At 39.0% G+C, this 10,744-nt stretch overlaps 1 protein-coding gene across 2 annotated transcripts; it reads left to right on the top strand.

Moving 5' to 3' along the window:
* The first annotated feature begins 2,457 nt into the window (after positions 1 to 2,457).
* Positions 2,458 to 10,499, top strand: LOC122640343 (probable protein S-acyltransferase 19). 2 transcript variants are annotated; one of them, XM_043833502.1, is made up of 9 exons: positions 2,458 to 2,769; positions 5,806 to 5,919; positions 6,040 to 6,453; positions 7,633 to 7,701; positions 7,806 to 7,877; positions 7,973 to 8,101; positions 8,255 to 8,335; positions 8,446 to 8,646; positions 9,137 to 10,499. In XM_043833502.1, the coding sequence occupies exons 1-9, from the start codon at positions 2,725 to 2,727 to the stop codon at positions 10,256 to 10,258; spliced, it is 2,247 nt and encodes a 748-aa protein (XP_043689437.1). In that variant the 5' UTR covers positions 2,458 to 2,724; the 3' UTR covers positions 10,259 to 10,499. The 2 variants fall into 2 exon arrangements, with proteins under 2 accessions (XP_043689437.1, XP_043689438.1); XM_043833503.1 differs by lacking the exon at positions 5,806 to 5,919 and having other exon boundaries at positions 2,459 to 2,769; positions 6,077 to 6,453.
* Positions 10,500 to 10,744: the final 245 nt, after the last annotated feature.

Below are 10,744 nucleotides of genomic sequence, written 5' to 3' on the forward strand. Positions count from 1 at the left end.
TCACAATGACCAACTGACTTGAGTTAGTGTGATGGCTGGCCCAAGGTGAGAGCAGTGACGCTTGAACTTAGGACGTCTGGACGTCTAAGTCTACGGTTTGTCCAAACTAATTACCAACCACTGAGCCAACACTCCTTGGGTTAAAAAAAACCCACTTAAATATATTGGAATTGCCAAAGTTTTCCTGTTGAGAGTTTTTTTGAGGAAATTGAATTGGATGCTTTCGTTGTTGGATAAAAATCCTCTACAATACCGGTGGGGCGGCAGTACACATCCGACGGTACTGCAGAGGCCATGTGTGCCATGTGTGCCACCTGACCTCTGCTGTGCCGTCGGATGTGCACTGCCACCCCGCCGGGATTGTAGAGGATCCTGGTCCTTGCGTTGTTAGAATGGGATTTTGAAATGCCACATCAATACTTTCTCACTCCACTTAAGTCCTCGTCATTATAGAATGTCATCTTTAACTCCTTCTTTCATTATTGAATGTTCAAAATACCTTTTTCTAATCCAACTAGAGGGTCAGATCCCGTGGATGAAGAGATTTTCTCTTCACCATGAGTTAAGAGAAATTGAATCAATATAAAAGATTAGTGTTTTTGTCATTTGGAAGATTGACCCAGTTTCTCAACCCATGGTGAGGATAGAATCACTTCTTCCACATGATCTGACTTGTGATTAGATTTGGAAAAGGGTATTTCAGACCTTCAACAATAAAAGGCCGGAGATAATGATGATGTTCATTCTTCTCCCATTATAATGTCAAATCACCACATGTGAAGAAAATATCAATTACAAGAACTAAAGGCCTTAATTTTAGAGAAGGTACTTCCAGCCAAAGCATAGAAAGGGGTGTGTGTGGGGAGATTATCCTTTCCAATTCCCTAAAACTCGGCAGTGCGATAGTGCTAGGTGGATATGTCGATATGTGGCAGTTCGGACATCCAATGATCTGAGTTCATTGATTATGTTGAACTCGGACTGTTGGATGTCTGAGCTGCTACGTGTTGACATCTCCACCTAGACTACCGCATTACCGAGCTTTAGGAATTGGAGAGGATAATAATCTGGTGGGTGGGTGCTTATTTATCAAAAAATAATCACTTCCCTAGAATGTTACCTTTTTTGCAAAAATATATTACAGTTAAACACACTATAAAATGCTTGGAGACTAGAATAATTCAAATAAATGTGACAAAAAATAGAGCCTACTTCAAATGAGGGAAAAAGAATGCTGCCTACTCATGTTCCCCTATGCCCACATGCAAGGGGTGAAATGACCACCCCACCCTATTGTTGGATGCCTCTGTGCACCTCTTCATTAGTCCCCGCATTGGTGCAGGTGACACGACGGGCAACAAATCCATGCCCTTTAAATTATTGGTTAGAGTATCAAGTTAAAGATGCTTAAAGTTTACTCAAGCCCAGTAATTACCATCAAGTTGAGAAATCCCAACCCAAAGCCTGATTTAACAAGTTGGCTCTGGATTGGACTGGCAGATGGGCTCAAGTGTTTGCAATCCCAAAATTCTACGATTCAATCAATCTTATTGATTAATTAGGTGCATAATGATAGAGAGTTAGTTGCAATCATGGCTTCCTATTGCTTGAGTCTCAGGACAACAAAAGATGGATTCTAATACTATATAGTCGTGAACAGAAACTAAAAAGCTTGAGGAGAAGTTGGTATAATCTATACTTCCAGATCTCTTAATGGTTCTCTACTTCTCTCATCTAAACTTTTACCCATCAAGAGATCAATCTCCACAAGGATCTATTGATTTTGATACAAATCGCCCGATTATGGGGATCCGATACCAATTCTTTGAACCATAATGCAAGTATCAATTTCACTTTGACATTCAATAAATAGGGTTTTCTCACTAGACAAATGATCTTAGGCATGGGTTTAGTGCACAACATTGGATCGGGCATGGGTTACTTACAAAACTGATATGATACCGATACAGTATCGGCATGGATCTATCTTATCAGACAAAATTACCCCTAATTTTCTTTTTAAAAAAACATATTTGACTGTTTAACCCCTTTGTCCATACCACTGTGATCTTAGGATTCTTCTTAGCCTTCAACTCCACTCAACTGTTTTTTTTTAGACTGATTTTCAGGCTACCATACACCTTTTCAGTGGTCCCTTGGATTCGACAGATTGCATTGTCAAATGGTTACCTTTGTTTCTGGTTAACATCAAGTTGTTACCAAGCAAAGCCGAGACTATCCATGTCTGCCCTGAAAAATAATCTTCTTCAAATAAAAGGGTGGGAACCCATATTTCAGTAGGTTCCCACCAAACCACCCTCATTTTTTGTTTTTTCCTGGTGAAAAGGCCCTGGAATTAAAGCTTCAATCTTCCTTTCCAGTTACAGAAAACGTCAATGGTTTTGTGTTCTGTGTCTTCTTGAACTTCCCATTCTTTCTCTCTCTCTCTCTGGGAGGCATCAAACCTAACTAGGTCTCCTTCTTCTTGTTATTGCCGCTGGGTTTTTTTTATTTTTTATTTTTACTTTAAATTTCTGTTTCTATTTCTCTACTGACTCTGGAGTTCAGACTTCCAAGTTTACCCAGAAAGAGAGGGAGGGAGGTTTGTTGTCTGTTTCTCTTTAAACTTTTAGGGTCTGTTTTTTCTGCTTGGCGTTGTGATCTGACTTGGGAGTAGGATCGATCAGTGCTTGGGTTTTTGCTGCGGAACCATTTACAGCAGTTATGGTGAGGCGCCATGGCTGGCAACTTCCTGCTCACACTTTCCAGGTTTGTACTTCTTCAGTGAGTTCATTATTTCGTCTCAGTTAAGTAACTGTTTGTTTGAAATGCTGGTTTAAGTTTTCTGTCCAATCTGCGATTTGATGAAATGGGTATCAGTTAAAATGCTCAAATAGGGTTTAGTCTATTAATTTCACCCTGGGTTTTTTCTTGATTCTTGGAGAAGGGTAGAATTTAGTTGAGTTATCAGGTTTTCTTCTCCATTTTGCGGTTTCCAACTTGAATTGATATCTCTATTTCACTGGGTGAAAACCATTAACACATTTTCATTAAGGTTTAGTAGATGGTTTATGTATTGGGTCTTATCGGTTTTGCGAGTGCTGTATAAATTCGACTGACCGTCATTTCTATTTTCATTTCTAGAACTTTTATAGGTAGAAGCCTAGAAATGTCTCACCAGTCACTTTCTTTTGTTAGAATACAGAGTCATGTCGTTGTGTGTTTTTGTCTTTCTACGTGTTGCATAACCTATTTTCTGTAGTCACCTTCAGAATTTTTCTTTGGGTGTGGTTTTGGTAGTTTGTTGTTTATTTGTCTTAATTTCTTTCATTACAATCAGTATTTCTCATTTTCTATTTTGCTCTGTAATTTCATATTTGAGATGACATTTTATATAATCAGTTTAATGTTCATCCTGTAGTTGTGAATTGAACGTCAATACCCTGACAGCCATTTCTATGGTTGATATCTATATGAAATAGTTTATTATTATTATTATTTTTAACTTTGACCTTTCATTTTTGTATGAATATGAGATTTTTTGCTTTTCTGCAAAAGTTTTAGATCTTGCAGTCTTGTTCCCACAAGTTGGAAATCTGAGTTTTTGACAATGGGAGATATTGCTTTGACTCTGCGAGATGCAGAGGTCAGGCTTGTGATTAATAGTCTAGTATGGTGCTGTTTCTCTTCCAGTTACCCAAGTAACTTTATTGATGCAAAAAAGAAGCACTTCTGCCGCTCTGCTTATGAGCATTATTACTTTTGGGAGATGATTACTTTGTGCCTCCTGTTTCGTGGAATTTTACTTTCACCTTCAGCTTTACTTTCTGTCATAAGGAAGTGTCCTAACTCAAAACCGGCCTTAAATCTTTTTGCAATAACCAGTCCCAGCTTGAGAAACCAGAACTGATTAGCAGAATCAGGATTACCAAAACAAAGAAATAGAAGTATAGAACAGACTGAGGTGAAAATTTATATCTTAAGATAGACAGTTCAGATTGACCAGATATTCTGGTGGAGTATAGAACTCTAGTAATAGATCTCTCCTCCTCTCCCCCAAAAAAAAAAAATATCTCAGCAATCTGAATTATATATAAGGCAGTGCAGAGAACTCCAAGTGTAACTAGGAAAACAGAGTAGCAGCTCGAATACTCAAAGGTCTGGTGTAGATGTTCAGAACAAGTATTCAAGATATGTAGACAGAAATTATTATATAAAATTTGATTTGAATCTGATAAGAGGCATGAGAGAGAAATAAGAGAATAAAGCAAGCTGAAAACTGAACAGAAAGAGGGGGCCCACAGAGGCAGAGACTTCAAGTAAGTGATGCAAATTGACCTCAAGGGTAAGCTAATAAGAACTAGAAGATAGAAAATATAGAATAGGGCAGGAATACACCTAACCTGTGAAGAGAATGCACTCTTTCACAATGGAATTCGCCGTAGCATTGCTTTAAATCTATCCAAGCACACCTTGAATCCAACACAGTTAAATCTTGATGAAAAACTTCAATAATGTTACTCAGAATTTTGTGGGTTAGGCCATAGGCCAATACATCTATATATGAAATAAAAAACGCACCTACTTGATTTTCCAACACGGTCAAGTGAAGACCCCTCTCTTCCCTTTCTTCTTTCTCTCTCCCCCCACCCCCACTCACACCCCCCAAAAAAAAAAAAAAAAAAAAAAAGAAAGAAAAAAAAGATCAGTCTCTTCTCTTTTTCTTCTATGTTATATACTCTTGGTTACTGTTCAGTCCCAAGACAGGAACTTTCCCTATTTCTTGTCTTTTTATTGAAATCCTAATCCATCCTACCATTTTCCCACTACTTTTTTATTGTAGTTCAGCCCTAGATTTTGAAATATTAGGCTAAGCTAAATCATGACCAAATATCCAACATGTATGGGACCCAATCCAAGGCTTATTTCCAATAAAATAAGTGCACCTACTTGATTTTCCTGCATCAAATCTTCTCCACTTTGATTGGCAAAGGTCATATAGACTCATCTAATTTCTATTGTCTCCTCCATGTTGTCATCCACTTTGAACATAAGACACATCTTCTTATAGTTTTAACCTCAAATTTTCATCTTTTACCAAGTCATAGCTGATTGGTTGGAAAAGCTTTCTTGGGGCTCTACTTAATGCTGATTTGTCTCTATTAATCTTTACCTCTAGAATGTTCCTGCAAAACAACCTCTGGTGTGTTCTCCCTTGGCGTTATTTGTATTCTTGATCATCTGGAAAGAAGGATGATATGTCATGTTTTATATTCAGTTACAGATGTCTCACTATGAATATGTATGTTCATAGTAATATCTAGCATGTTTTCTATTGAATGAATACTATTGGCATCCCATCAATTGCCATGAGAATATACATAATTAATTTGAGGTTTCGATTGGATAGTCATGGTATCTCAAGCTCTAGAATTAGTCTGTTCAGTAATCTCATTTTCTTTGAGAAAGATTTGGATTGGTCTAAAATTGTTTGTTAGAATAGGATGTTCCTCTTTCCTGAGTAGATCGTGTGTCTTCCTCCCATTTTGCATTGAGTAATTATTGTTTTTAAGATTCTGTATTCAGCAATTTGGTAACTCACATATTCGAATTTCTCACTGTGCCCTTTTTTTTTTTTATTTTATTTGTGAGCTTTAGTCATTTATTGCCTTGAACTTAGATTTCTTTATATTATTTAAGATTGGATATTGTTGATCAACACTTCAGTTCCCCCCCCCCCCCCCTTTTTTTTTTCTGGTTGCATGGGGACTCATGCATGCTTTGCCTATGTTCTTCCTTGGACAGGTTGTAGCAATTACTGTATTTTTCTTGTTAGTTGTTGCATTCTATGCCTTTTTTGCACCTTTCCTTGGTGGCCATGTCTGGGAATATGCTGCAATCGCCACTTATACTCCTGCGGTATGTGACTGATCATCAATGGATTTTTCTGGGATTCCATTGTTTCTGTTATATGAGAATGCTAACTTTCATTATCTGTTTATTGTTTAATGTTCCATTTTTTCTTGATTTTGTGAGCAGGCACTCCTTGTTTTCATTCTTTATGTCCGCTGTACAGCCATTAACCCTGCCGACCCTGGAATTATGTCAAAATTTACTGGGGAGGTAACGAAAAAACCTAATATAAATCTGGGGTTATCAGGTGGGAAGGTTCCTGGTAATTTTGGTGAAGTTGGAACTGGGTTGCATTCTTCTCCGTCATCAGCTTCTAGAAGCTCCATAACAGCTGACTACAGTAAGAAAGGTTCAGTTGGAGAATCTGAGATTATGGACATTCCAGGGGGCTTTGCAGGTAGAAGATCATCAAATTGCGTCAACATTGGAGGGCTCTGCTGTGGATTATTTGTACATGAAGATTGCTCAAAACGTGGAGGATCTGGTGAGCAACAAGCCACTGTGGAAGATGCTTTATTCTGCACGTTGTGCAATGCTGAGGTAAGGCCCCAGGATTATTGTTTTCTTGTCATAATTGATTTTTGATAATTGTGACAAAGATACACACCTGTTCATCTTTTCAGTCATTCTTGAGTGCACCATGCTTCCCTATATAGGTCATTGATTTGATCAATTAGTGGTTCCACTGGGAAAATGTGGGAAGACTAAGTATGTTAAGATGAAGCCCTTCTTGGAGAATCCTCTTAGCAATCTTAAGTAACTAAAATGCTCAAATGATTTATTGGGGTTTTCATGATAAGTAGGGTTTCTTACTGGTTGTAGTAGTTTGATGTGTTGGAGATTGTGCATTCTTTTACTATCTCATGTACTTTAAATGGAAGTTTGAAACTGATGTTGAGTTATAGACATAATTCAAACATTCTTCTGATTTATTTCTCATGTTATAATTTTTTATTTTTTTATTTTTTTTGTTATTTTGTTTTTTCTTTAACCGGAATATTTTCTGGGACCCGGGCTGGCCCCTAGAATTTTATTAAAGATAAAAAAGAATAAATAAAGAGAGTACAACTGGGGACATACCCGCCTTACCCCAACCCGAAAATACAACGGCACACAAGCGCTCACTGACCATACTCGCTCCCATACAAAAGATCCCCAACAAAAGAAAAAAAGAATTACTTCATCAGGACCGGGAATCCAATCGAGTCCTCCCGGATGATGCAAAGGAGACCTGAAGGAAGATTATTTTCCAGTCTAAACAGAGTGCTAGCTGCCGATGTGCAAGCATAATTAGCCAGCCAATCCGCCGCCCATTGCCCTCTCTAAAAGTAAATGCAATTCCCGGCTGGAGAGCATCAATCAAACCCACAATATCATTGAACCAGTACCACAACTTCCAAACGTTGCATCTCCTTGTGGTAACACAATTGACCGTAAATGCCGAATCAGAACTCACATGGAACTCTTGAAACCCCATCTCTGCGCAAAGCTGAAGACCATCTCTCAAGCTCTAAATTCTGCAATAGAGTTAGTGCATTTATATCTCATGTTATAATTGTTTTCTCTATCCTGATTGAATTACCTTCTCCATTTGTGCTTTTTCCAAGTCTAGTTTTCATATTGTATTGCCTGCACGTCAAAGTTTCTGGTGGAGAGATACCAATGAAATAAAATATTTTTTGTTCATGTATCATTCATATTTTCCTCTTCGTCTTGCAGGTTCGCAAGTTCAGTAAACACTGTAGAAGTTGTGATAAATGTGTCGATGGATTTGATCACCACTGTCGGGTATTTGACTTTACTTTGACAATTTAATGTCTTATCATTTCTCAACGAAGTTGAGGATTGATATCTGTGTTCAGAAACTAAGAATGCATGTTCTTTTTATGCAGTGGCTTAACAATTGTGTGGGAAGAAAGAATTATGTAACTTTTATATGTCTTATGGCTACAAGTCTTATTTGGGTAATGCATCAAAACTGCATTGTTGTTCAGTAACACTGACTTAGGTCTCACCTGATATTATGGTTAACAGTTGCCTCCCTTCCTCTCTTGCTTAGCTTGTAATTGAAGCTGGAGTTGGTATTGCTGTCTTTGTCCGTTGCTTTGTGGATAAAAGGCACATGGAGGACCAAATTATTGAGAGGCTTGGCAATGGTTTCTCTCGTGCCCCATTTGCAGCTGTTGTGGTACGTCTGTTTTGTTGACTCAGAGTACCTGTTATCTGTCTGCTAAACCATATCAGTACCATGGTATGTGGGGGGCACTGGCCGGCCACATCTTTTGGGTGGGTCATGTCCAGGAGATCTCCTGTACTAATATAAAATGCCTGATGTGTGCAGGCTGTATGTTCTGCAGTTTCTTTGCTGGCTTGTCTCCCTTTGGGTGAACTTTTCTTTTTCCATATGATTCTTATCAGGAAGGTCAGAGGTCAAGAAAATTTTGGTCTCAGTTGCATTCAATAAAATATGCCAATTCTCACAGTCGTCCATATTTTTAAAGTTCTCTTGTTTTCTTCCTTTGTTCTTATCAGGGTATTACAACTTATGAGTATGTTGTGGCAATGAGGGCCATGAGTGAGGCACCTGCAGGGGCATCTGTAGATGAGGAAATGCCAAATGTGATCTATTCTCCAACGGGATCTGCTACAACTGGCGTAAGTGGTGGAAGTTCTCTGGGCCTGCAATACAAGGGTGCATGGTGTACACCTCCAAGGGTATTTGTCGATTATCAGGTAAAATCATTCAGAATTACCTTTTATTTTGGCAATGAACTGCACATCCTGGGAATGAAAACATAGAGAATAAAATGCCAATGTGATACTTCTATCCATGACATATCTGATGGAGTTGCTGTCCTTCATTTGGTGGGTTTGAAGTACGTGCTTGCATGGTAAATCCACCATACTAGATCAATGCTATCTTCAGAAAATATGTACATATATTTGATGATTAGGATTGAGGTGTAAAGATCTAATAATGAAGATAGCAATAAAAGAAAAGAGAAATTTAATGTCTCCAGGATTTTGATGTAGCTGCCGTAGGTGGAATAATTGACTGACTGGTTGGCCACAGACCTGCTTGTTCCTAATGGAGTTGTATACCCTTCTGGTCTATTTCCACAATTAATTTTGTTTATACTGATAACTAATGTATAGTCTGTGGGCAACATTTTTACTTTTTTGGTTCACGAATAACTTTTTTTGTTCTAATTGGTTACATTAGGATGAAGTTATTCCTCACTTAGAGCCTGGAATGGTACCATCTACTGTTGATCCAGATGCTGCTGGATTTGCAGAAAGAGGGAACAAGTCCAAGAGGCCTGTGCGGATTAGTGCTTGGAAGCTTGCAAAATTGGATTCAAATGAAGCAATGCGAGTGGCAGCTAAAGCTAGGGCATCTTCTTCTGTTCTCCGGCCAGTTGAAAATCGCCATTTGCCTGACAGTGATATCAGCTCTAGTGGAAATCTGAGTGGCAGAAGTAGTATGAGCACTGACATGGGGCTAAACAAAGACACCAAGAGTGACATAAAACTATCTCCTTTGAGGAATTCATATGCACCAAGTCACTGTAGCAAGGATGAATATGAAACCGGGACTCAAAGTGTGAGCAGCTTCAGCAGTCCAAGTCATGTCCATGAGTCAGTAACTCTTAGTCCTCTCCCACAAGAGCACCCTTCAGGTCCTTTTAATCCTATAACTTCAGTATCCCACTTTGCTCCAGAGCGGCCTTTTGCTACTACTAGAGCATCTTTTCCCAATGCCAATCTTGACAACTCAGTGTTCAATCCTTATTCTTCAGGATTTGACGACAAGATTATGCAAAAGAGTAGCAGTACTGATCCCTTGCTGTTACAGGCCCCACCTTCATCTCTTCTTAGAGATGGTAAAAGAACATCTGTTGTGTGGGACCAAGAGGCTGGTAGATATGTGTCAGTTCCTGTATCAGCGAGGACCGCTGAATCTGCCCTGGATGCCCGAATTAGATCTTCAGTGCAAATTGGAGTAGCAAATAGTCATGCAGAAAGAAGTAATTACAATAGAAGACCTATTGTTCTACCCACAGAATCATCTGGTACAGCCAAGGCTCCTGTGCAGCGGTCGGAGAAACTGATGTACACAGGAGAGTCTATTTTCTTTGGTGGTCCTCTTTTGAGTGTCCCAGTTAAGGATGTTCCAAGAGGTGAAGCCAGCTCTAGTTTGAGACCAGAACAAGCGAGGGTGGTATCCAACTGGCCCCAAGAAGCTAGAGGTGGAAGAGGTGTAGCTATAAACCTGTTACCTGTGTTCACTCCAGCCGGTTTAGAAAGGAATCCATCATCTGAGTCAGGGTTGTTTGGGTTGTAAAGCTTATGGTATCATTCGTTAAGAGTAGGATGGTTGTGTCCTCTAATGTTGGTTGCTTTATCCTTCCAATTTTGGAGATGATGGGGAAGGTGGCAATACCATTACCAGCTTCAGAAGCTTCTTACTGCTGACATTCTTTAGTATCAGAAACTTTTAATCGGGAACTGCAGCTCTCGGATAGAAAGCAGTCTGCATGGGATGACTTTGGAGCCTCTTCAAGGATGGATCATTTATGTTTTGACAGGCAGCCTGGTTTGTAAACCTGGGAAATGGTGGGGGCCATATGAAGATTGTTGCAATTTTGAACATTCCGCTGAATTGGTTTCATCCAGTAACTGTCTCCCCCCTTTTTCTGAGTATCTGTGATATATATTGGAACTCAGGTGTATCATTTTATTGCTACAAAAGAAAGAAGAAAAAGAGGTTCCATTCCACAATTTCTAGTCCCAATATGCAACAGAAAAACCCCAAAACATGAAAACAAAC

The sequence above is a fragment of the Telopea speciosissima genome, chromosome 9 (genome assembly GCF_018873765.1).
Source record: "Telopea speciosissima isolate NSW1024214 ecotype Mountain lineage chromosome 9, Tspe_v1, whole genome shotgun sequence".
Classification (NCBI taxonomy): domain Eukaryota; kingdom Viridiplantae; phylum Streptophyta; class Magnoliopsida; order Proteales; family Proteaceae; genus Telopea; species Telopea speciosissima.

Coding starts and splice junctions, on each gene's coding strand:
- LOC122640343 (XM_043833502.1), top strand. CDS start 2,725: ATGGTGAGGCGCCATGGCTGGCAACTTCCTGCTCACACTTTCCAG. Junction 6,454..7,632: donor GCACGTTGTGCAATGCTGAG/GTAAGGCCCCAG, acceptor TTCGTCTTGCAG/GTTCGCAAGTTCAGTAAACA. Junction 8,647..9,136: donor GGGTATTTGTCGATTATCAG/GTAAAATCATTC, acceptor TGGTTACATTAG/GATGAAGTTATTCCTCACTT.